The 27,672-nt window shown below is 53.9% G+C and overlaps 1 protein-coding gene across 1 annotated transcript in view; it reads right to left on the bottom strand.

Moving 5' to 3' along the window:
* KMT2A (lysine methyltransferase 2A) overlaps positions 1 to 27,672 on the bottom strand; it is a 131,227-nt gene that overhangs the window by 46,396 nt on the left and 57,159 nt on the right. The window contains exons 8-14 of the mRNA XM_066606047.1: positions 27,259 to 27,332; positions 14,941 to 15,060; positions 13,297 to 13,410; positions 11,834 to 11,980; positions 4,281 to 4,376; positions 1,814 to 1,934; positions 127 to 240 (exon numbers count right to left, since the gene is read on the bottom strand). Coding sequence (XP_066462144.1) covers positions 127 to 240; positions 1,814 to 1,934; positions 4,281 to 4,376; positions 11,834 to 11,980; positions 13,297 to 13,410; positions 14,941 to 15,060; positions 27,259 to 27,332 — 786 coding nt within the window. The remainder of the gene's footprint in view (positions 1 to 126; positions 241 to 1,813; positions 1,935 to 4,280; positions 4,377 to 11,833; positions 11,981 to 13,296; positions 13,411 to 14,940; positions 15,061 to 27,258; positions 27,333 to 27,672) is intronic.

Raw genomic sequence — 27,672 nt, 5'->3', positions numbered from 1 at the left:
GGCGTGGGGGGCACAATGAGGGCACCAGGTGCTGGCATTGTAGAGGATGATGCCCATACGTCATCTCGCACTGCCGGCAACAATGCGTCCCCTTCACAGACACTGTAAGCTACTTCCTGCACCTACCTGTCAGGCTCTCGCACTTGGAGTGGACCCATCGATCACACTTTCCGCACTGCATCATCTTACTTTCATAGTCATCATCGTCATAGCACTTATTACAGAGAGGGCAAAAGTTCCCTAAAAGACACAAAATCAAGGAAGATTAGATGCTCAGCTAATACAACATACTGAACAGGCAGCGGCCTGCATGCTGACTGCCTCCATGGGCTCTACCAAAGGTGCACGTTATCTCCTATCCACGGCATGAGGAATACGTTCCTGATCAGTGGGGGTCTCTCTGCTGAGACCCCCACTGATCCTGAGAGCGGGACTCTCCGACTGTCACTGTGGGGGTCACTTCTCCTCCTGCAGTCACGGCTATGTGAATGCAGTGCTGGTTGAGCATGCACAGTCAACGCTCCATTCATTTCAATGGGGATGATGGAAATACCTGAGCAGATGCCGCTCCGCTATCTCGCCAGCCCGCTAACTGTGAATTGAGCGCTAGGGCACTTACACAACCAGCCCTGCAGATTCAGCGTTGTCCGTGCTGCAGGGGTGCAGTAACCCTGCAGTGAGGAACAATTGGGGGACACCAGACCCCTGTTCTATAGATCAAGGGGGTCTCAGCAGTAAAACCCCCACTGATCAAGTTTTACCTTTAGTGCAATCCCTTTAAGAAGGTGCTGTGCCAAAATGGCATCGTGTTAGGGCTGTATATCCCCACAGGGCACAGAATGCGGGCAGACCTTGTGCGGTCCTCTACATTCTCTCGGGTTCATTCACACAAGCATTATTCCTCTCGCAGTCGGATGGGAGAGCTGCAGCAGGTCGCATGTTCTGGGGTATCACAAAAAACATTGCTTGCTATGGGCGAGTTAACAAGAATCATCGCACTCGCTTGAACATCTCGTATGCTTTTTCATTTTTTCATATTAAAACATGCGATTTTCTCCCAAAAGAAGATCTCACCTGCATAGAAATCACAGAGTGAAGAACGCAAGATCAGTCCGAGCCTCCAGACCGATATCAGCTCATCCGTGTAAACCCAGCCTTACAGCGGCCATTGCAGCAGATGCTTGGATGGCTGTGGCTTCCCCCAGCAATAATCAGCTGATTGCTGGAAGTGCCAAGAGCAGGACCAGGGGGATCAGCTGTGCGCCCCGTCCCGCATCCATGGGGGGGGGGGGGGGGGGGTGCATCTTGGCACAACTTGTTTACCCAAAGAAACTACATATAAGCCAGTTTCTAAAAAGTTTGCATTTTACTGCTGCAAGGGCTATGACGACCCTCACAAGTGCAGACATCCTGTCGGCATCATACGGAGCTTGTACAGGGATCCCGGTCCGGTATTGCAGCTCAGCACCAATTACGTGATCAGATCTGAGCTGTGCTTCCAGCTAGTCCATGCATGTCTGGTGAGCCCCCTGCTCCTCTCCTTGTAAGACCACAGCAAGGAGGCACTTGAATGGAGCGGTAGTCAAGCATGCACAGTGCCTCTCTGACCAAAGTCTATGGGACTGACGGCAGACTACAGCCGTGGCGGCTTCCATCCGCTCATACACCGTGGATGGCGTGGCGGGTGCTTGTGTGACTGCTGCTCCAACTACTCATCACAGTGCAGGAATAGCAATCATTTAGATGCTGCCAGAATTCTCTGCCCAGCTGAAGCCTGTGCTAGAACTTGGAAAGAAAAGACTTTGGCTCTTACCTTTAGCAAACAGTTTGGCACAGTCATGGCACAACGAGAAATCATGCGACCACTGCGCATCCCAGCCTTTCCCGGGTGTAGTGGAGCCGCAGCTCTTACATCGGACACATTTAGTGCAGATCTGGAGGCAGAAAAGGAGAAACCCATCAGTTTACAGTTTTACTGTTATCCGCCTTCAGTCTTCATTCTGCACACCGGTCACTAATGCATTTATTATGGTTTGTGGCAAAATCGCATTGGATGCGGTAAGAGATTACAGAAGAGATGGGCATGAGATGAAGCCGATGGATCTACATTGCTCTGTGTAATGTGATTGGTGCCACCTATTGGCGAGCCGTCCCATGTGTACGGAGGCCTCCTGACCCCCACGGCAGCAGGCATGGAGGGAGAGAAGGTCGGGCAAGTTGGAGTTCTACATGCCGGATGGATTTATTGCCAGGAGAGAGGCTGCTCCAACCTCTTCTGTGCTCACCGACAGCTCATCCTGCAGCCATCGTGTCCATCTAGTCCCCTCTTAGCATAGCTCTGTACTTCCAGAACCCCCATCCCATCTGCCAGAAGTCCGTGGAGAACATGTTCTGTCTGATGAGACCAAGGGGATCACCTATCACCTCCCACTATGCCGCCGAGGGTCCTACTCGGCCCCTCCGCTGCCTGATGGCACTGCGGACTCCTGAGGAGGTCAAGAATCAGAACCCCTAAATCCTTCTCTTCTGAAGTTCAGGATAAGACGAAGACCCAACATGTTACTCTGAGAACCTCCTCTCCACAAGTGCATTATTTTACATTTGGAAACATTGAACTGCAGAGTGAATGGTGCACACTGAATGGACCCTGGAAGCAGCGAGTGCTCACGTGCCGTACATGGTGCACACTGCATGCACCCTGGAAGCAGCGAGTGCTCACGTGCCGTACACAGTGCACACTGCATGCACCCTGGAAGCAGCGAGTGCTCACGTGCCGTACATGGTGCACACTGAATGGACCCTGGAAGCAGCGAGTGCTCACGTGCCGTACACGGTGCACACTGAATGGACCCTGGAAGCAGCGAGTGCTCACGTGCCGTACATGGTGCACACTGCATGGACCCTGGAAGCAGCGAGTGCTCACGTGCCGTACATGGTGCACGCTGCATGGACCCTGGAAGCAGCGAGTGCTCACGTGCCGTACATGGTGCACACTGCATGGACTCTGGAAGCAGCGAGTGCTCACGTGCCGTACATGGTGCACACTGCATGCACCCTGGAAGCAGCGAGTGCTCACGTGCCGTACATGGTGCACACTGCATGGACTCTGGAAGCAGCGATCGATCATGTGCCGTACATGGTGCACACTGCATTGGCTCTGGAAGCAGCGAGTGCTCACGTGCCGTACATGGTGCACACTGCATGGACTCTGGAAGCAGCGAGTGCTCATGTGCCGTACATGGTGCACACTGCATGGACTCTGGAAGCAGCGAGTGCTCACGTGCCGTACATGGTGCACACTGCATGGACTCTGGAAGCAGCGAGTGCTCATGTGCCGTACATGGTGCACACTGCATGGACTCTGGACGCAGCGAGTGCTCACGTGTCGTACATAGTGCACACTGCATGGACTCTGGAAGCAGCGAGTGCTCACGTGCCGTACATGGTGCACACTGCATGGACCCTGGAAGCAGCGAGTGCTCACGTGCCGTACATGGTGCACACTGCATGGACCCTGGAAGCAGCGAGTGCTCACGTGCCGTACATGGTGCACACTGCATGGACTCTGGAAGCAGCGAGTGCTCATGTGCCGTACATGGTGCACACTGCATGGACTCTGGAAGCAGCGAGTCCTCACGTGCCGTACACGGTGCACACTGCATGCACCCTGGAAGCAGCGAGTGCTCATGTGCCGTACATGGTGCACACTACATGGACTCTGGAAGCAGCGAGTCCTCACGTGCCGTACATGGTGCACACTGCATGCACCCTGGAAGCAGCGAGTGCTCACGTGACGTACATGGTGCACACTGCATGCACTCTGGAAGCAGTGAGTGCTCATGTGCCGTACATGGTGCACACTGCATGGACTCTGGAAGCAGCGAGTCCTCACGTGCCGTACATGGTGCACACTGCATGCACCCTGGAAGCAGCGAGTGCTCACGTGCCGTACATGGTGCACACTGCATGCACCCTGGAGGCAGCGAGTGCTCATGTGCCGTACATGGTGCACGCTGCCGCTCAGCCAGGCACAGGCTATAGTGATCCTTCTATGGCCGCAGGAGTTTAGCTGGCTGCGCAGTCACGTGGACACTGAATGGCATGTGACCGCCTGCTGCTTCTTCCGGGTTCAATGTGTCGGGCACTGGGGCTGCAGCGCTGCCCAGAAAACCCTTTTAACCAACATGACATTATGTTCACATCAACAGTAGAGGCGGAAGAAGAATGCCAATGGGAGGCCTGAAAGCCTAATGCCGAAGTCCGAAATAGCCTTCACTCACCCAAACCCTCTTCTTCTTGGTGGGCTTCGTGGGGTAGTTGGGTCCCAGGCACTCTGGGTGGTAGCTGTTGCGGCACTTGTTACACTCCAATAGTTGCTATGGACACAAAATGAAGACAGGTGAGATTCTATAGCTGTACAGCGGGAGGCGCTCTTGTGCTACTGGTCTGGGCACTGGAGGGACGGGTGCGCTGGTAAGGAGCCTCACGCCCTTCTACACGGCACGACTCTGGGTCGCTGCCTGCGCCCGCAGGATAATCGTCCACCAGGACAGAACCAACTGCGGACCCTCAAGCCGAAGGGGCATTTATTGCTGGGCTGGTGGTCTCTGGCCCGGGGGCCGCTCACATGCCAGGTAGCTCAGCGCACTCAAGTCACATGATGAACGGCGGTGCCGGTGGCGGTAATTCACTAGCTGCTTCGTTGAACTCATTCATGCAATGTCAGGTAAACAAAAACCGGGCTGCCGCACCGACCGAGGGCCTCGCCACCGTTTATGGACCTGCAGGATGAATGACAGACCATGAAGACTCGCCAGTAGTCCAATGTGTACAGGAGCCGGCAGGTGATCGGGCCCCAAGCCTGCACTGGGGGGGCCGCACATGGGACCACCTACCCCCATTGCACACATTTCGGCTCCAGCCTGACAGACCATTTCCTAAGTGGTGCTTTTTTCTTTTCTCCCTCCCTCACATCTCCTACGGGCCGCAGGGCCTCGGCTCCCGCAGTCACATGACTGCACCGTACATATGATGTCAGCATACAAAGAAACGCCCCCAAATGCGCCGTCACAAGTCACATGGTATATATGAGCGCAGCTAGCCTGTGAAGCCGCAATCACCTGCCTCCTGCCGTCAGAATCTGACCATTGTCTATGTGTATAGCATCCTGCACTCTCCAGCCCCGCCATACCGTGCGCATCTCCATCCAACCATACCGTGCGCATCCCCACCCCGCCATACCGTGCACATCTCCATCCAACCATACCGTGCGCATCCCCACCCCGCCATAAAGTGGACCTCTCCACCCCGCCATAAAGTGGACCTCTCCACCCCGCCATACCGTGCGCATCTCCAGCCCCGCAATACCGTGCGCATCTCCATCCAACCATACCGTGCACATCTCCAGCCCCGCCATAAAGTGCGCATCTCCAGCCCCGCCATACCGTGCACATCTCCATCCAACCATACCGTGCGCATCCCCACCCCGCCATACCGTGCGCATCTCCATCCAACCATACCGTGCGCATCCCCACCCCGCCATAAAGTGGACCTCTCCACCCCGCCATACCGTGCACATCTCCAGCCCCGCCATACCGTGCACATCTCCATCCAACCATACCGTGCACATCTCCACCCCGCCATACCGTGCGCATCTCCAGCCTCGCCATACTGTGCGCATCTCCAGCCCCGCCATACCGTGCACATCTCCATCCAACCATACCGTGCGCATCTCCAGCCCCGCCATACCGTGCCCATCTCCAGCCCCGCCATACCGTGCACATCTCCATCCAACCATACCGTGCGCATCTCCATCCAACCATACCATGCACATCTCCACCCCGCCATACCGTGCACATCTCCATCCAACCATACGGTGCACATCTCCACCCCGCCATAAAGTACGCATCTCCCCCTCGCCATACTGTGCACATCTCCACCCCGCCATACCGTGCACATCTCCACCCCGCCATACGGTGCACATCTCCACCCCGCCATAAAGTACGCATCTCCCCCTCGCCATACTGTGCACATCTCCACCCCGCCATACCGTGCGCATCTCCATCCAACCATACCGTGCGCATCTCCATCCAACCATACCGTGCGCATCCCCACCCCGCCATAAAGTGGACCACTCCACCCCGCCATGCTGTGCACATCTCCAGCCACGCCATACCGTGTGCATCTCCAGCCCCGCCATACTGTGCGCATCTCCAGCCCCGCCATACCGTGCGCATCTCCATCCAACCATACCGTGCACATCTCCAGCCCCGCCATACCGTGCGCATCCCCACCCAACCATACCGTGCACACCCCCACCCAGCCATACCGTGCACACCTCCACCTTGCCATACCATGCACATCTCCACCTCCCCATACGGCGCACATCTCCACCCCGCCATACCGTGCACATCTCCAGCCCCGCCATACCGTGCACATCTCCACCCCGCCATACCGTGCACATCTCCATCCAACCAAACCGTGCGCATCTCCATCCAACCATACCGTGCACATCTCCAGCCCCGCCATAAAGTGGACCTCTCCACCCCGCCTTACCGTGCGCATCTCCAGCCCCGCCATACTGTGCGCATCTCCAGCCCCGCCATACCGTGCGCATCTCCATCCAACCATACCATGCACATCTCTAGCCCCGCCATAAAGTGCGCATCTCCCCCTCGCCATACCGTGCACATCTCCAGCCCCGCCATACCGTGCGCATCTCCAGCCCCGCCATACCGTGCGCATCTCCAGCCCCGCCATACCGTGCGCATCTCCAGCCCCGCCATACTGTGCGCATCTCCAGCCCCGCCATACCGTGCGCATCTCCATCCAACCATACCGTGCACATCTCCAGCCCCGCCATAAAGTGCGCATCTCCCCCTCGCCATACCGTGCGCATCTCCATCCAACCATACCGTGCGCATCTCCACCCCGCCATAAAGTGGACCTCTCCACCCGGCCATACCGTGCCCATCTCCACCCCGCCATCCTGCGCACATCTCCACCCCGCCATCCCGCGCACATCTCCACCCCGCCATCCCGCGCACATCTTCACCCCGCCATCCCGCGCACATCTCCACCACGCCATCCCGCGCACATCTCCACCACGCCATCCCGCGCACATCTCCACCCCGCCATCCCACGCACATCTTCACCCCGCCATAAAGTGCACATATCCCTCCCCGCCATACCGTGTGCATCTCCACCCTGTCATACCGTGCGCATCTCCACCCCGCCATCCCGTGCACATCTCCACCCCGCCATAAAGTGCACATATCCCCCTCGCCATAAAGTGCACATATCCCTCCCCGCCATCCCGCGCACATCTCCACCCCGCCATCCCGCGCACATCTCCACCCCGCCATCCTGCGCACATCTCCACCCCGCCATCCCGCGCACATCTTCACCCCGCCATCCCGCGCACATCTCCACCCCGCCATCCCGCGCACATCTTCACCCCGCCATCCCGCGCACATCTCCACCACGCCATCCCGCGCACATCTCCACCACGCCATCCCGCGCACATCTCCACCCCGCCATCCCACGCACATCTTCACCCCGCCATAAAGTGCACATATCCCTCCCCGCCATACCGTGTGCATCTCCACCCTGTCATACCGTGCGCATCTCCACCCCGCCATCCCGTGCACATCTCCACCCCGCCATAAAGTGCACATATCCCCCTCGCCATAAAGTGCACATATCCCTCCCCGCCATCCCGCGCACATCTCCACCCCGCCATCCCGCGCACATCTCCACCCCGCCATCCTGCGCACATCTCCACCCCGCCATCCCGCGCACATCTTCACCCCGCCATCCCGCGCACATCTCCACCCCGCCATCCCGCGCACATCTTCACCCCGCCATCCCGCGCACATCTCCACCACGCCATCCCCACCCCGCCATCCCGCGCACATCTCCACCACGCCAGCCCCACCCCGCCATCCCGCGCACATCTTCACCCCGCCATCCCGCGCACATCTTCACCCCGCCATACCGTGCGCATCTCCACTCTGCCATAAAGTGCACATATCCCCCCTGCCATAAAGTGCACATATCCCTCCCCGCCATACCGTGTGCATCTCCACCCCGTCATACCGTGCGCATCTCAACCCAACCATACCGTGCACATCTCCACCCCACCATACCGTGCACATCTCCACCCCGCCATACCGTGCACATCTCCACCCCGCCATACCGTGCACATCTCCACCTCGCCATACCGTGCACATCTCCACCTCGCCATACCGTGCACATCTCCACCCCTCCATACCGTGCACATCTCCACCCCGCCATACCGTGCACATCTCCACCCCGCCATACCGTGCACATCTCCACCCCCCCATACCGTGCCCATCTCCACCCCGCCATACCGTGCACATCTCCACCTCGCCATACCAGGCACATCTCTCCCCCTCGCCATACCGGGCACATCCCCCCCTTGCCATAAAGTGCACATCTCCCCCTCGCCATACCGGGCGCATCTCCCCCTCTCCATACCGTGCGCATCTCCACCCCGCCATACCGTGCGCATCTCCACCACGCCATACCGTGCACATCTCCACCCCCCCATACCGTGCCCATCTCCACCCCGCCATACCGTGCACATCTCCACCTCGCCATACCAGGCACATCTCTCCCCCTCGCCATACCGGGCACATCCCCCCCTTGCCATAAAGTGCACATCTCCCCCTCGCCATACCGGGCGCATCTCCCCCTCTCCATACCGTGCGCATCTCCACCCCGCCATACCGTGCGCATCTCCACCCCGCCATACCGTGCGCATCTCCACCACGCCATACCGTGCACACCTCCACCCCGCCATACCGTGCACATCTCCACCCCGCCTTGAAGTGCACCTCTCCACCCCGCCATGAAGTGCACCTCTCCACCCCGCCATGAAGTGCACCTCTCCACCCCGCCATGAAGTGCACCTCTCCACCCCGCCATGAAGTGCACCTCTCCACCCCGCCATGAAGTGCACCTCTCCACCCCGCCATGAAGTGCACCTCTCCACACCGCCATGAAGTGCACCTCTCCACCCCGCCATGAAGTGCACCTCTCCACACCGCCATGAAGTGCACCTCTCCACCCCGCCATGAAGTGCACCTCTCCACCCCGCAATAAAGAGCACATCTCCACCCCACCATCCCGCGCACATCTCCACCCCGCCATCCCGCGCACATCTCCACCTCGCCATCCCGCGCACATCTCCACCTCGCCATCCCGCGCACATCTCCACCCCGCCATCCCGCGCACATCTCCACCCCGCCATCCCGCGCACATCTCCACCCCGCCATCCCGCGCACATCTCCACCCCGCCATCCCGCGCACATTTCCACCCCGCCATCCCGCGCACATCTCCACCCCGTTATCCCGCGCACATCTCCACCCCGTTATCCCGCGCACATCTCCACCCCGCCATCCCGCGCACATCTCCACCCCGCCATCCCGCGCACATCTCCACCCCGCCATCCCGCGCACATCTCCACCCCGCCATCCCGCGCACATCTTCACCCCGCCATCCCGCGCACATCTCCACCCCGCCATCACGCGCACATCTCCACCAGGCCATCCCGCGCACATCTCCACCCCGCCATCCCGCGCACATCTCCACCCCGCCATCCCGCGCACATCTCCACCCCGCCATCCCGCGCACATCTCCACCCAGCCATCCCGCGCACATCTCCACCCCGCCATCCCGCGCACATCTCCACCCCGCCATCCAGCGCACATCTTCACCCCACCATCCCGCGCACATCTTCACCCCGCCATACCGCGCGCATCTCCACTCCGCCATACCGTGCGCATCTCCACTCCGCCATACCGTGCACATCTCCACCCCGCCATACTGTGCACATCTTCACCCCGCCATAAAGTGCACATCTCCACCCCGCCATAAAGTGCACATCTCCCCCCCTTGCCATACCGGGCACATCTCCCCCTCGCTATACCGGGCACATCTCCCCCTCGCCATACTGGGCACATCTCCCCCTGGCCATACTGGGCACATCTCCACCCCGCCATCCCGCGCACATCTCCACCCCGCCATCCCGCGCACATCTCCACCCCGCCATCCCGCGCACATCTCCACCCCGCCATCCCGCGCACATCTCCACCCCGCCATCCCGTGCACATCTCCACCCCGCCATCCCGTGCACATCTCCACCCCGCCATAAAGCGCACATATCCCCCTCGCCATAAAGTGCACATATCCCTCCCCGTCATACCGTGCGCATCTCAACCCAACCATACCGTGCGCATCTCCACCCCGCCATAAAGTGCACATCTTCACCCCGCCATGCCGTGCACATCTCCACTCCGCCATACCGTGCACATCTCCACCCCGCCATGAAGTGCACATCTCCACCCCGCCATAACGTACACATCTCCACCCCGCCATACCGTGCACATCTCCACCCCGCCATACCGTGCACATCTCCACCCCGCCATACCGTGCACATCTCCACCCCGCCATAAAGTGCACATCTCCACCCCGCCATACCGTACACATCTCTACCCCGCCATACCGTACACATCTCCACCCCGCCATACCGTACACATCTCCACCCCGCCATACCGTACACATCTCCACCCCGCCATACCGTGCACATCTCCACCCTGCCATACCGTGCACATCTCCACCCCGCCATACCGTGCACATCTCCACCCCGCCATAACGTACACATCTCCACCCCGCCATACCGTGCACATCTTCACCCCCCCATACCGTGCACATCTCCACCCCGCCATAAAGTGCACATCTCCACCCCACCATACCGTGCACATCTCCACCTCGCCATACCGTGCACATCTCCACCTCCCCATACCGTGCACATCTCCAGCCCCCCATACCGTGCACATCTCCAGCCCACCATACCGTGCGCATCTCCACCCCACCATACTGTGCACATCTCCACCCCACCATACTGTGCCCATCTCCACCCCGCCATACCGTGCACATCTCCACCCCCCCATACCGTGCACATCTCCACCCCGCCATACCGTGCATATCTCCAGCCCCCCATACCGTGCACATCTCCAGCCCCCCATACTGTGCACATCTCCCCCCGTAACCTTCTGTATCCCCCCATTATCTGTAGTATGTAAGCTGGTTAGAGCCCCGCACCCCTACTGTCTCCTTCACCTGACATGTACCTGGGGTTTTGTTTCGGTTCCCCGTCTTGTAGGTGCTGCAGTGGATCGGGCGCACTGATTGTGGGGATCAGCTGGGAGGTGTAGTGCGTGTGCACACAGCCAAGCAGAAGGCGTAGGGAGTGGGCTGCCAGGCGGGGAGCCATACACCCAACTGCAATGGTAGCAAAGCGGTAAGCTGCCCTTCAGGGACGACCCAATACAGAGCCGCGGAGCCAGAACAAGCGCAACACAAAGACCCCAGAAGACGGAGCGCAGGCATTCGATTTACACAAAACAGACCATTTAGACTAATTTGGGGATTCCTGGAGATCCCTTTTAGGCAAAGAATTCTCTAGTGATCTATTAAAGAGGGGGGAGGGGCAGATCCCAAGTATGTGTGACAATCACAAGAATTGGAAGTTACCCCGTGTACATAGGAAAGGGGATAATGTGCTGGTGAGACCCCCACTGATCAGCAAGCTATCCCCTGTGAATCCCCTATGGGGATGCTGGTAAAGCCCCTTTAAGTCCCTCTGATACCCTTCAGCTTCTGCTTCCTACAGCCGGTGACGCCAGTCTATTAGCGCTGCAGAAGCAGACCGAGGGGTGAGCCAACGCAGCAGCCTTCCTCATATAAAGCCCCCCGCTAGACGTCACCCAGTCCTAGGACCCCTGGCTGTGGTCCCCATCACCGTACCTTGTTGACCTGCTGCTGCCGGCCGCACACATGACAGAACTTGCAGTTTCGGCAACACCAATTCTCCAGCTGGTCCTCGGACGGTCTTTCCTTCTCTTCCAGACAGAAGCGGTGGAACGGCTCGCAGCACACTTGGCAGAACACAAACTGGGATGGAACAATGAAATTAAAGGAAAAAAAGAGCAACAATTAGAGGGGGAGGTCCAGGAGCCGGGGCCAATGTGACTGTGAAGACGCACGAGCAGTATACGTGTGAATGTAGTTGTGATGCAGGCAGCACTGCGGTGTGTTTCTCTTTAGGCCGGCCACCTAATGTCTGATCTAGTAACCCGGTACTACAGCTAAGGGGTAAGATGCATTGTTTTTTGTCTGGGGGATAAGAGACTTACCTGCAGCCGGGGGGGTCTGCGGCTCTGAGGATATAGAGGCAGACCAGCAGCAAGTGAAGGACCTTTATAGGACTCCTGAGGACTGTGGGAGCCCCTCGCTGCTATAGTGGCTCACCTGAGCAAGCAGCGTTCAGTTCTTTTGTTAGTTGGGCCAGGACTATGAAGGGGACAAGCCTGCGGACTTATGGACTGTCTGCTCATGTAAAGATGGACTGCTTTAACCCTTTCCAATCCACTGTTTATCCTCATCCAACATTCTGCCAGTGCAGCTCCGATGTTGGAAGACGTCCGGCAGGGTATTCTTACTGTATATTACTGGCCGCTCTGTTGTCGGGGGCCTCTCCAGCAAGTAACATACTGCAGTACTGGCTCTAGCCAGCAGATGGCGCCATTGTAAAATGTCAGAAAGAGAAAGCCCCCTAGGAAACCCTGAATCCAAAATTGGTTGCAAAGGGTTAAATAAAGGCCCTGTATGTTATGGCAGAAGCGGGTCTGTGACTCCTTGAACTACCCAATCCTCACAGTTACGTTACGATCTTCGCTCCTGGACAGAGCCAGAACCTTTAGGCTACGTTCACACATGGCACACATCGCAAATACTGAGCGCTCACTGCAGCCCCGAGAGCGCAGTGCACACCCGGCAGCCTCTACTGACGCCACCACCATTCCCCCGTTGTCAGGCAGGTCCGCATTAGCTGCGCTGCGGCGCTCGGTAGCGGTTGCTGGGTGATTGTGTCGCTGGGCTCTTGGGGCGGACCGTCTGAGCTCAATGTCTGGAGCTTGTGCGAGCCAACATCTGCTGCGTATCCGCGCCTCACCCCGAGTCAGAGTCCGAGCCAATAGTTGGGGTTTGTGACCGCGCACCAGATGTGGGCAGTGCAGACCCCTCTGCCTACATAGATCAGTGCTGCGGACGGCGCTTCGTGATGGAAACCTTGTGACGAGTGAATCCAGCATGGAGCTGCTGAGCGAGCCGGCGGTCTGTACGGCGCGGGGGAGGCTCCGCCTCCGTGACTCGCAGGGCAGCTCCGAGTCCAACAGGAACCATTTAAAGAGGCCGTTTTGAAAGCTCACCTCAACATTCCCACTGCTGGCACACAGGAAGCAAACTACCCGCGGGGTGATGGGTACCGTGGTGAGGATGTTCAGGCCACCCGTCTCCCAAACATTTCCCGCTTCACAAGCCTCCTGTAACAGAAACAAAACGTTGGCGTTATTTATGGGAGGTACACGGCCCCCTGCGGCTACCGCTACTCACAGAAATGGCTAGTATGAAAGGAGATCCAAGGCAAGAGCGGTCACGGATACGGGGCCAACAGTCACCAACCTGTGCCGTACAGCACCCTGGGGCGACTTACCTCCAGCTCCCCAGATCCTGCACTCATGGATGATGAAGCCCTAATCACACCCTGCACGCCCCAACACCCCTCGCAGCCACCGCTGACCGTTTGACAGGTAGGTCAGCCACCTCGGTCTCCACCAGCCGGCACACGAATAACACACCTTGGGGTTATGGATCACTTAAAGCGTTCAAGGAGGACTAAGTGTAAAGCTTTATTCTAAGAAGGGTCAGCAGGGCGGAGATAGAAACATACAGAAGGGGAGGAGCTATAGAAGAGGAGGGGCTACAGAAGGGGAGGAGCCGCAGACGGGGAGGAGATGCAGAAGGGGAGGAGCTGCAGAAGGGGAGGTGCCGCAGACAGGATGGAGAAAAGAGGAGATACTACCAGTTTGTGAAGTTGTTCACAATGGTCCGGGTGAGGAGCACGCAGAACGGGGACAGCCGGCATTGGATGCCACTGCAGTGTCTGACAATTTGGGGAGGGAATCCCCCTTCGTGAAACCTCCGCTGTCCTCCTTCTTCACATCATCAATGGATGGGCTGAGTATATGCGTTGAACTTTTGGATGGAGATCCAATTTCACATTTTGGCCATATTGCCAGGAGGCGCTCCGCTAGGGGAGCTACAGCCGCCATGTTTCATATCATGAATTCCCCTACTCGTGGACACCAAACATGATATGCGAGAGGATTAGCGTCACAGATGTGCGGTTCTGTGGGTTTCAGGGGCCGAGAGGGAATGCACTTCGTCTGCAGTACATTGGTGGCTCTTCGGGTGGCCCATTATACATAACAGTATCTCCATGCTGCAAGCTCCGGCTCTGTGTGTTGGACACAGGATGGGGACAATGGTGGAGGGTTGTAAACAACGGACATCCCCATGTAAAGCCCCTTTTACACGGGCCGACAGTGTTTTGGACGACTGCAGGAGCGTTGCTGTCACCGCTAAGGTCGCCGGCGCTCATGCAGAGCATTCAAACAGAAAGTCTGGCCGCCGGCTCCTCATCCAGCGCTTCACCTCCTATGAGCAGCGCTGAGCGGGGAGCGTTTACACGAGACGACAGGCCAGCGAGAGGTTTTAAGCTGACTGAAAAGTCAAACAACCGCGAACGACAAGTGAGCAGTATCTTTCGCATTCACGATGTAAGATTATCGCTCTTTTGGGAGAATTTGAGCGATAATAGTTCCGTGTAAATGGGCCTTAAATCGGTAAAAGCAAGTGACATCAAGGACCCCTCTGGGGCCGGTGTGCAAGGCAGTGGGATGAATATTGAGGAGCCAGGAAATAGTTAATCCTCTGCCTAGATCCACGGACCAGAGAGGTGGTGGACAGTCACCCATCTTTCCGTGTCAGTCTGCCACCATCATGCAGCTCACCTTGAAGTCTACGCGGATGCGGTGCACGCCGTCAGACAGGTGCTTCTGTCTAGAGCCGCTGCCGTTGCACAGGGTGTTGAGAAGGTTGACGTCCGGCTTGCTGGGAGCGAGCGGCTTGTCCTGCAGAAGACAAATCATCAATACGACAACAGTAAATGGATTACAGAAGATGGCGGCTGGGAGGGCTGTCAGAAAGGGGCGGTGATAAAGTACCCGTCACCTGGCAGATCCCCAGCGATGCCCCTCCGGGGGTCCTCCACTGAAGACACTCTGACTACCCCATGTGATCACTGCAGCCACCCTGCTCGGCTATGATGGTAGCGCGTGGTAACTGCCCACGGTTACCCAGCACTGCTCGCTCTCACGTCCATCCAGCAGGACGACACTTCTTTCCACCAGTTACTCTTCCTCTGAAGGAATCCCATAAATCTGCATCTTATTTGCGTCACTTATTTTATGACGCACCCACATACCACAGCGCTGTCCACGACCGCCATCACCACGCTGGGCCCCGCCCCCCTGAGGGCCAACTAGCTATGTTTGGGCTGTGGAAGGAAACCCCCCACAATCACGGGGAGAACGTACAAACGCTAATCATGTCCGCAGGACCCCCATGGCTGCAGACCGCGCCGACGCCTCCGAGTACAAAAGTCAGAATTAGCACCAAACAACCCGGTAATAACCCCATCCGGACGTGCGGCGCACATCAGCTGTGCAGGGAACCAAGCCCACTACATACATGGGGTCAGCCATACTAACATTATAACTGCCGGTCACTTCTGGGTCCGGGCTCCTGAACGGCCGTCCTGAGGGCCCCAGGGGGTGGGCACTAGGCAGGGCCTATCAAATGCATTCATAGATGGTTTGTCAAAACGTGATGCAATACTGCGGTGTTACATGGGCGATAACATGGTCACAAGTTCAACTCCCCCACGGAGACTTCAAAGGAAAGAGTTAAAATGAGTGAAAAAAGTGCAACAAGCACCACCTGACCCCTCAGTCATCTCATGAAGAGCGCCCCCGAAGGCCTAGCCTAATAATCCATCCCGCTAGTACCGTAATACGCAGTGCCTGCATTAAACGATCACACCCTGTCCAAGCAAACAGAGACCCAAAAGTCACATGTACCACAACATGGTATTCATAAAAACCATCGGTCCCGGGGCATAGAGCGCCCGCACAGCCCCAGCGGGACACTGGCACCTTATTATTTGTAATGCCCCCCTGCCCCAAGCAGAGCCGCCCCTAATACAGCCTGAGCTCCATCCTATTTCCATCTCATCCCACTTAGAATCTCTAGAAGTTTTCCAGGACTTTATAAAGTAGCTTAAATGGTACCAAAATACGAGTGCTCCAACACATTATATGTCCCCCAGAGTGCAGCCAGTAACATCTCCAACACATTATATGTCCCCCAGAGTGCAGCCAGTAACATCTCCAACACATTATATGTCCCCCAGAGTGCGGCCAGTAACATCTCCAACACATTATATGTCCCCCAGAGTGCAGCCAGTAACATCTCCAACACATTATATGTCCCCCAGAGTGCGGCCAGTAACATCTCCAACACATTATATGTCCCCCAGAGTGCAGGCAGTAACATCTCCAACACATTATATGTCCCCCAGAGGGCGGCCAGTAACATCTCCAACACATTATATGTCCCCCAGAGTGCAGCCAGTAACATCCCCAACACATTATATGTCCCCCAGAGTGCGGCCAGTAACATCTACAACACATTATATGTCCCCCAAAGAGCGGCCAGTAACATCTCCAACACATTATATGTCCCCCAGAGTGCAGCCAGCAACATCTCCAACACATTATATGTCCCCCAGAGTGCGGCCAGTAACATCTCCAACACATTATATGTCCCCCAGAGTGCGGCCAGTAACATCTCCAACACATTATATGTCCTCCAGTGTGCGGCCAGTAACATCTCCAACACATTATATGTCACCTAGAGTGCGGCCAGTAACATCTCCAACACATTATATGTCCCCCAGAGTGCAGCCAGTAACATCTCCAACACATTACATGTCCCCCAGAGTGCGGCCAGTAACATCTCCAACACATTATATGCCCCCCAGAGTGCAGCCGGTAACATCTCCAACACATTACATGTCCCCCAGAGTGCGGCCAGTAACATCTCCAACACATTATATGTCCCCCAGAGTGCAGCCAGTAACGTCTCCAACACATTATATGTCCCGCAGAGTGCATCCAGTAACATCTCCAACACATTATATGTCCCCCAGAGTGCAGGCAGTAACATCTCCAACACATTATATGTCCCCCAGAGGGCGGCCAGTAACATCTCCAACACATTATATGTCCCCCAGAGTGCAGCCAGTAACATCCCCAACACATTATATGTCCCCCAGAGTGCGGCCAGTAACATCTACAACACATTATATGTCCCCCAAAGAGCGGCCAGTAACATCTCCAACACATTATATGTCCCCCAGAGTGCAGCCAGCAACATCTCCAACACATTATATGTCCCCCAGAGTGCGGCCAGTAACATCTCCAACACATTATATGTCCCCCAGAGTGCGGCCAGTAACATCTCCAACACATTATATGTCCTCCAGTGTGCGGCCAGTAACATCTCCAACACATTATATGTCACCTAGAGTGCGGCCAGTAACATCTCCAACACATTATATGTCCCCCAGAGTGCAGCCAGTAACATCTCCAACACATTACATGTCCCCCAGAGTGCGGCCAGTAACATCTCCAACACATTATATGCCCCCCAGAGTGCAGCCGGTAACATCTCCAACACATTACATGTCCCCCAGAGTGCGGCCAGTAACATCTCCAACACATTATATGTCCCCCAGAGTGCAGCCAGTAACGTCTCCAACACATTATATGTCCCGCAGAGTGCATCCAGTAACATCTACAACACATTATATGTCCCCCCGAGTGCGACCAGTAACATCTCCAACACATTATATGTCCCCCGGAGTGCAGCCAGTAACATCTCCAACACATTACATGTCCCCCAGAGTGCGGCCAGTAACATCTCCAACACATTATATGCCCCCCAGAGTGCAGCCGGTAACATCTCCAACACATTACATGTCCCCCAGAGTGCAGCCAGTAACATCTCCAACACATTACATGTCCCCCAGAGTGCGGCCAGTAACATCTCCAACACATTATATGCCCCCCAGAGTGCAGCCGGTAACATCTCCAACACATTACATGTCCCCCAGAGTGCGGCCAGTAACATCTCCAACACATTATATGTCCCCCAGAGTGCAGCCAGTAACGTCTCCAACACATTATATGTCCCGCAGAGTGCATCCAGTAACATCTCCAACACATTATATGTCCCCCAGAGTGCAGGCAGTAACATCTCCAACACATTATATGTCCCCCAGAGGGCGGCCAGTAACATCTCCAACACATTATATGTCCCCCAGAGTGCAGCCAGTAACATCCCCAACACATTATATGTCCCCCAGAGTGCGGCCAGTAACATCTACAACACATTATATGTCCCCCAAAGAGCGGCCAGTAACATCTCCAACACATTATATGTCCCCCAGAGTGCAGCCAGCAACATCTCCAACACATTATATGTCCCCCAGAGTGCGGCCAGTAACATCTCCAACACATTATATGTCCCCCAGAGTGCGGCCAGTAACATCTCCAACACATTATATGTCCTCCAGTGTGCGGCCAGTAACATCTCCAACACATTATATGTCACCTAGAGTGCGGCCAGTAACATCTCCAACACATTATATGTCCCCCAGAGTGCAGCCAGTAACATCTCCAACACATTACATGTCCCCCAGAGTGCGGCCAGTAACATCTCCAACACATTATATGCCCCCCAGAGTGCAGCCGGTAACATCTCCAACACATTACATGTCCCCCAGAGTGCGGCCAGTAACATCTCCAACACATTATATGTCCCCCAGAGTGCAGCCAGTAACGTCTCCAACACATTATATGTCCCGCAGAGTGCATCCAGTAACATCTACAACACATTATATGTCCCCCCGAGTGCGACCAGTAACATCTCCAACACATTATATGTCCCCCGGAGTGCAGCCAGTAACATCTCCAACACATTACATGTCCCCCAGAGTGCGGCCAGTAACATCTCCAACACATTATATGCCCCCCAGAGTGCAGCCGGTAACATCTCCAACACATTACATGTCCCCCAGAGTGCGGCCAGTAACATCTCCAACACATTATATGTCCCCCAGAGTGCAGCCAGTAACGTCTCCAACACATTATATGTCCCGCAGAGTGCATCCAGTAACATCTACAACACATTATATGTCCCCCCGAGTGCGACCAGTAACATCTCCATCACATTATATGTCCCGCAGAGTGCAGCCAGTAACATCTACAACACATTATATGTCCCCCAGAGTGCAGCCAGTAACATCTCCAACACATTATATGTCCCCCAGAGCGCAGCTAGTAACATCTCCAACACATTATATGTCCCCCAAAGCGCAGCTAGTAACATCTCCAACACATTATATGTCCCCCAGAGTGCAGCCAGTAACATCTCCAACACATTATATGTCCCCCAGAGTGCAGCCAGTAACATCTCCAACACATTATATGTCCCCCAGAGTGCAGCCAGTAACATCTCCAACACATTATATGTCCCCAAAAGTGCGGCCAGTAACATCTCCAACACATTATATGTCCCCCAGAGTGCAGCCAGTAACATGTCCAACACATTATATGTCCCCCAGAGTGCAGCCAGTAACATCTCCAACACATTATATGTCCCCAAAAGTGCGGCCAGTAACATCTATAACACATTATATGTATCCCAGAGTGCGGCCAGTAACATCTCCAACACATTATATGTCCCCCAGACTGCGGCCAGTAACATCTATAACACATTGTATGTCCCCCAGAGTGCAGCCAGTAACATGTCCAACACATTATATGTCCCCCAGAGTGCAGCCAGTAACATCTCCAACACATTATATGTCCCCCAGAGTGCGGCCAGTAACATCTATAACACATTATATGTCCCCCAGAGTGCGGCCAGTAACATCTCCAACACATTATATGTCCCCCAGAGTGCAGCCAGTAACATCTCCAACACATTATATGTCCCCCAGAGTGCGGCCAGTAATATATACAACACATTATATGTCCCCCAGAGTGCGGCCAGTAAAATCTCCAACACATTATATGTCCCCCAGAGTGCAGCCAGTAACATCTCCAACACATTATATGTCCCCAAAAGTGCGGCCAGTAACATCTATAACACATTATATGTATCCCAGAGTGCGGCCAGTAACATCTCCAACACATTATATGTCCCCCAGAGTGCAGCCGGTAACATCTCCAACACATTATATGTATCCCAGAGTGCGGCCAGTAACATCTACAACACATTATATGTCCCCCAGAGTGCAGCCGGTAACATCTCCAACACATTATATGTCCCCCAGAGTGCAGCCGGTAACATCTCCAACACATTATATGTATCCCAGAGTGCAGCCAGTAACATCTCCAACACATTATATGTCCCCCAGAGTGCGGCCAGTAACATATACAACACATTATATGTCCCCCAGAGTGCAGCCGGTAACATCTCCAACACATTATATGTCCCCCAGAGTGCAGCCGGTAACATCCCCAACACATTATGTGTCCCCCAGAGTGCAGCCAGTAACATCTCCAACACATTATATGTCCCCCTGAGTGCAGCCAGTAACATCTCCAACACATTATATGTATCCCAGAGTGCGGCCAGTAACATCTCCAACACATTATATGTCCCCCAGAGTGCAGCCGGTAACATCTCCAACACATTATATGTCCCCCAGAGTGCAGCCGGTAACATCTCCAACACATTATATGTCCCCCAGAGTGCAGCCAGTAACATCTCCAACACATTATATGTCCCCCAGAGTGCGGCCAGTAACATCTCCAACACATTATATGTCCTCCAGTGTGCGGCCAGTAACATCTACAACACATTATATGTCCCCCAGAGTGCAGCCAGTAACATCTCCAACACATTATATGTCACCTAGAGTGCAGCCAGTAACATCTACAACACATTATATGTCCCCCAGAGTGCAGCCAGTAACATCTACAACACATTATATCTCCCCCAGAGTGCAGCCGGTAACATCTCCAACACATTATATGTCCCCCAGAGCGCAGCTAGTAACATCTCCAACACATTATATGTCCCCCAAAGCGCAGCTAGTAACATCTCCAACACATTATATGTCCCCCAGAGTGCAGCCAGTAACATCTCCAACACATTATATGTCCCCCAGAGTGCAGCCAGTAACATCTCCAACACATTATATGTCCCCCAGAGTGCGGCCAGTAACATCTCCAACACATTATATGTCCCCCAGAGTGCGGCCAGTAACATCTCCAACACATTATATGTCCCCCAGAGTGCAGCCAGTAACATCTCCAACACATTACATGTCCCCCAGAGTGCGGCCAGTAACATCTCCAACACATTATATGCCCCCCAGAGTGCAGCCGGTAACATCTCCAACACATTATATGTCCCCCAGAGTGCAGCCAGTAACGTCTCCAACACATTATATGTCCCGCAGAGTGCATCCAGTAACATCTACAACACATTATATGTCCCCCAGAGTGCGACCAGTAACATCTCCATCACATTATATGTCCCGCAGAGTGCAGCCAGTAACATCTACAACACATTATATGTATCCCAGAGTGCGGCCAGTAACATCTCCAACACATTATATGTCCCCCAGAGTGCAGCCAGTAACATCTCCAACACATTATATGTCCCCCAGAGTGCAGCCAGTAACATCTCCAACACATTATATGTCCCCCAGAGTGCAGCCAGTAACATGTCCAACACATTATATGTCCCCCAGAGTGCAGCCAGTAACATCTCCAACACATTATATGTCCCCAAAAGTGCGGCCAGTAACATCTATAACACATTATATGTATCCCAGAGTGCGGCCAGTAACATCTCCAACACATTATATGTCCCCCAGAGTGCGGCCAGTAACATCTATAACACATTGTATGTCCCCCAGAGTGCAGCCAGTAACATGTCCAACACATTATATGTCCCCCAGAGTGCAGCCAGTAACATCTCCAACACATTATATGTCCCCCAGAGTGCGGCCAGTAACATCTATAACACATTATATGTCCCCCAGAGTGCGGCCAGTAACATCTCCAACACATTATATGTCCCCCAGAGTGCAGCCAGTAACATCTCCAACACATTATATGTCCCCCAGAGTGCGGCCAGTAATATATACAACACATTATATGTCCCCCAGAGTGCGGCCAGTAAAATCTCCAACACATTATATGTCCCCCAGAGTGCAGCCAGTAACATCTCCAACACATTATATGTCCCCAAAAGTGCGGCCAGTAACATCTATAACACATTATATGTATCCCAGAGTGCGGCCAGTAACATCTCCAACACATTATATGTCCCCCAGAGTGCAGCCGGTAACATCTCCAACACATTATATGTATCCCAGAGTGCGGCCAGTAACATCTACAACACATTATATGTCCCCCAGAGTGCAGCCGGTAACATCTCCAACACATTATATGTCCCCCAGAGTGCAGCCGGTAACATCTCCAACACATTATATGTATCCCAGAGTGCAGCCAGTAACATCTCCAACACATTATATGTCCCCCAGAGTGCAGCCGGTAACATCTCCAACACATTATATGTATCCCAGAGTGCGGCCAGTAACATCTCCAACACATTATATGTCCCCCAGAGTGCAGCCGGTAACATCTCCAACACATTATATGTCCCCCAGAGTGCAGCCGGTAACATCTCCAACACATTATATGTCCCCCAGAGTGCAGCCAGTAACATCTCCAACACATTATATGTCCCCCAGAGTGCGGCCAGTAACATCTCCAACACATTATATGTCCTCCAGTGTGCGGCCAGTAACATCTCCAACACATTATATGTCACCTAGAGTGCAGCCAGTAACATCTACAACACATTATATGTCCCCCAGAGTGCAGCCAGTAACATCTACAACACATTATATCTCCCCCAGAGTGCAGCCGGTAACATCTCCAACACATTATATGACCCCCAGAGCGCAGCTAGTAACATCTCCAACACATTATATGTCCCCCAAAGCGCAGCTAGTAACATCTCCAACACATTATATGTCCCCCAGAGTGCAGCCAGTAACATCTCCAACACATTATATGTCCCCCAGAGTGCAGCCAGTAACATCTCCAACACATTATATGTCCCCCAGAGTGCGGCCAGTAACATCTCCAACACATTATATGTCCCCCAGAGTGCGGCCAGTAACATCTCCAACACATTATATGTCCCCCAGAGTGCAGCCAGTAACATCTCCAACACATTACATGTCCCCCAGAGTGCGGCCAGTAACATCTCCAACACATTATATGCCCCCCAGAGTGCAGCCGGTAACATCTCCAACACATTATATGTCCCCCAGAGTGCAGCCAGTAACGTCTCCAACACATTATATGTCCCGCAGAGTGCATCCAGTAACATCTACAACACATTATATGTCCCCCAGAGTGCAGCCAGTAACATCTACAACACATTATATCTCCCCCAGAGTGCAGCCGGTAACATCTCCAACACATTATATGTCCCCCAGAGCGCAGCTAGTAACATCTCCAACACATTATATGTCCCCCAAAGCGCAGCTAGTAACATCTCCAACACATTATATGTCCCCCAGAGTGCAGCCAGTAACATCTCCAACACATTATATGTCCCCCAGAGTGCAGCCAGTAACATCTCCAACACATTATATGTCCCCCAGAGTGCGGCCAGTAACATCTCCAACACATTATATGTCCCCCAGAGTGCGGCCAGTAACATCTCCAACACATTATATGTCCCCCAGAGTGCAGCCAGTAACATCTCCAACACATTACATGTCCCCCAGAGTGCGGCCAGTAACATCTCCAACACATTATATGCCCCCCAGAGTGCAGCCGGTAACATCTCCAACACATTATATGTCCCCCAGAGTGCAGCCAGTAACGTCTCCAACACATTATATGTCCCGCAGAGTGCATCCAGTAACATCTACAACACATTATATGTCCCCCAGAGTGCGACCAGTAACATCTCCATCACATTATATGTCCCGCAGAGTGCAGCCAGTAACATCTACAACACATTATATGTATCCCAGAGTGCGGCCAGTAACATCTCCAACACATTATATGTCCCCCAGAGTGCAGCCAGTAACATCTCCAACACATTATATGTCCCCCAGAGTGCGGCCAGTAACATCTCCAACACATTATATGTCCCCCAGAGTGCGGCCAGTAACATCTGTAACACATTATATGTCCCCCAGAGTGCGGCCAGTAACATCTCCAACACATTATATGTCCCCCAGAGTGCGGCCAGTAACATCTATAACACATTGTATGTCCCCCAGAGTGCAGCCAGTAACATGTCCAACACATTATATGTCCCCCAGAGTGCAGCCAGTAACATCTCCAACACATTATATGTCCCCAAAAGTGCGGCCAGTAACATCTATAACACATTATATGCCCCCCAGAGTGCGGCCAGTAACATCTACAACATATTATATGTCCCCCAGAGTGCGGCCAGTAACATCTACAACACATTGTATGTCCCCCAGAGTGCAGCCGGTAACATCTCCAACACATTATATGTCCCCCAGAGTACAGCCGGTAACATCTCCAACACATTATATGTATCCCAGAGTGCGGCCAGTAACATCTCCAACACATTATATGTCCCCCAGAGTGCGGCCAGTAACATCTCCAACACATTATATGTCCCCCAGAGTGCGGCCAGTAACATCTCCAACACATTATATGTCCACCAGAGTGCGGCCAGTAACATCTGCAACACATTATATGTCCCCCAGAGTGCGGCCAGTAACATCTATAACACATTGTATGTCCCCCAGAGTGCGGCCAGTAACATCTCCAACACATTATATGTCCCCCAGAGTGCAGCCAGTAACATCTCCAACACATTATATGTCCCCAAAAGTGCGGCCAGTAACATCTATAACACATTATATGTCCCCCAGAGTGCAGCCAGTAACATCTCCAACACATTCTATGTATCCCAGAGTGCGGCCAGTAACATCTCCAACACATTATATGTCCCCCAGAGTGCAGCCGGTAACATCTCCAACACATTATATGTCTCCCAGAGTGCGGCCAGTAACATCTCCAACACATTATATGTCCCCCAGAGTGCGGCCAGTAACATCTCCAACACATTATATGTATCCCAGAGTGCGGCCAGTAACATCTACAACACATTATATGTCCCCCAGAGTGCAGCCAGTAACATCTACAACACATTGTATGTCCCCCAGATGGCAGCCAGTAACATCTCCAACACATTATATGTCCCCCAGAGTGCAACCAGTAACATCTCCAACACATTATATGTCCCCAGAGTACAGCCAGTAACATCTCAAACACGTTATATGTCCCCCAGAGTGCGGCCAGTAACATGTGCAACAGATTATATGTCCCCAAGAGTGCAGCCAGTAACATCTCCAACACATTATATGTCCCCCGGAGTGCAGCCGGTAACATCTATACACATTATATGTCCCCCAGAGTGCGGCTAGTAACATCTCCAACACATTATATGTCCCCCAGAGTGCGGCCAGTAACATCTCCAACACATTATATGTATCCCAGAGTGCGGCCAGTAACATCTACAACATATTATATGTCCCCCACAGTGCGGCCAGTAACATCTCCAACACATTATATGTATCCCAGAGTGCGGCCAGTAACATCTACAACACATTATATGTCCCCCAGAGTGCGGCCAGTAACATCTCCAACACATTATATGTCCCCCAGAGTGCGGCCAGTAACATCTACAACACATTATATGTCCCCCAGAGTGCGGCCAGTAACATCTACAACACATTATATGTCCCCCAGAGTGCAGCCAGTAACATCTATAACACATTGTATGTCCCCCAGAGTGCGGCCAGTAACATCTCCAACACATTATATGTCCCCCAGAGTGCGGCCAGTAACATCTCCAACACATTATATGTCCTCCAGAGTGCAGCCAGTAACATCTACAACACATTATATGTCCCCCAGAGTGCAGCCAGTAACATCTACAACACATTATATGTCCCCCAGAGTGCAGCCAGTAACATCTACAACACATTATATGTCCCCCAGAGTGCAGCCAGTAACATCTCCAACACATTATATGTCCCCCAGAGTGCAGCCAGTAACATCTCCAACACATTATATGTCCCCCAGAGTGCAGCCAGTAACATCTCCAACACATTATATGTGCCCCAGAGTGCGACCAGTAACATCTATAACACATTATATGTCCCCCAGAGTGCGGCCAGTAACAACTCCAACACATTATATGTCCCCCAGAGTGCAGCCAGTAACAACTCCAACACATTATATGTCCTCCAGAGTGCAGCCAGTAACAACTCCAACACATTATATGTCCCCCAGAGTGCGGCCAGTAACATCTCCAACACATTATATGTCCCCCAGAGTGCAGCCAGTAACATCTCCAACACATTATATGTCCCCCAGAGTGCGGCCAGTAACATCTCCAACACATTATATGTCCCCCAGAGTGCAGCCAGTAACAACTCCAACACATTATATGTCCCCCAGAGTTTTACCGCATTTTACCACAAATTATTTTGGTTTTTGGGGGGTTTTTGGAGAAAAGCCAAAATTCACTCCGATCCGTCACTGCGGGCCGGTGAGAGGGTCATGTTGACAGATTACGGGCCCGCTTTTTAGTGGCTCGTGCGTACGGCCGGGATATTCGTGTTACTTTGTGTCAGTGCTTGCAGATTATGGACTTTAGGTTTAATGGGCTTGTACCAAGATTACAAGTTATCTCCCATCCACAGGATATCCACAAGAAGGGGATAACTTGTCGATCGGTGGAGGTCTCACCGCTGAGACCCCACCTATTTAGGAATCTGTGGTCCCATGTCCCCTGTTGTCCTCAGTATGAGGTTACTACATCCCCTGCAGTGAGGAGGAGACTAAAGGGAGCGCTGGTCGCACAAGCGCTCCTGTCACCTCCGGGGATAGCTGAGCAAGAACCAATCCAGTATGTGCTGCACTCCGTTCATGCTCACGACAATGCGGGGGGAGAACAGACCACCGTGGTGCAGGCAGAATAGGACAGAGGAATCCCATTCTGGAGATGAGTCTGGGGGTCTCAGCAGTGACCCATCAGCAAGATACCCCCGTCCTCTGGATAGGGGATAACCTAAAACTTTAGTCCAACTCTTCTGAAGCTGCGGTACGTACCTTCTCCTTGGATTTGGATCGCAGTAACACCCCGAGTCTGGCCGCCAGCTTCTTCTGCTTGCTCTGCTCACAACCTGGGGAAACAAGAGATGCACAAGATGTAAAAACAGGAAAAACAAGCCTCCCATGATAACAGAGCGGTCAGGTGGTTATACGTCTCATTACTGGTATTATTACTGGACACAAACTGAACAGTAGTCTGACATCCCTAGAAACGGCCCCAACCAGCGACGGCGGCCCTAACCAGTAACAGCGGCCCCAACCAGCGACGGAGGCCCAAACCAGCGACGGTGGCCCCAACCAGTAACAGCGGCCCAAACCAGCGACGGTGGCCCCAACCAGCGACGGCGGCCCTAACCAGTAACAGCGGCCCAAACCAGCGACGGTGGCCCCAACCAACGACAGCGGCCCCGA

This window comes from Eleutherodactylus coqui, chromosome 6 (genome assembly GCF_035609145.1).
Source record: "Eleutherodactylus coqui strain aEleCoq1 chromosome 6, aEleCoq1.hap1, whole genome shotgun sequence".
NCBI classification, from domain to species: Eukaryota; Metazoa; Chordata; class Amphibia; order Anura; family Eleutherodactylidae; genus Eleutherodactylus; species Eleutherodactylus coqui.
Note: the sequence above shows the minus strand (reverse complement) of the source record. Positions and strands in the feature narration are given on the sequence as shown.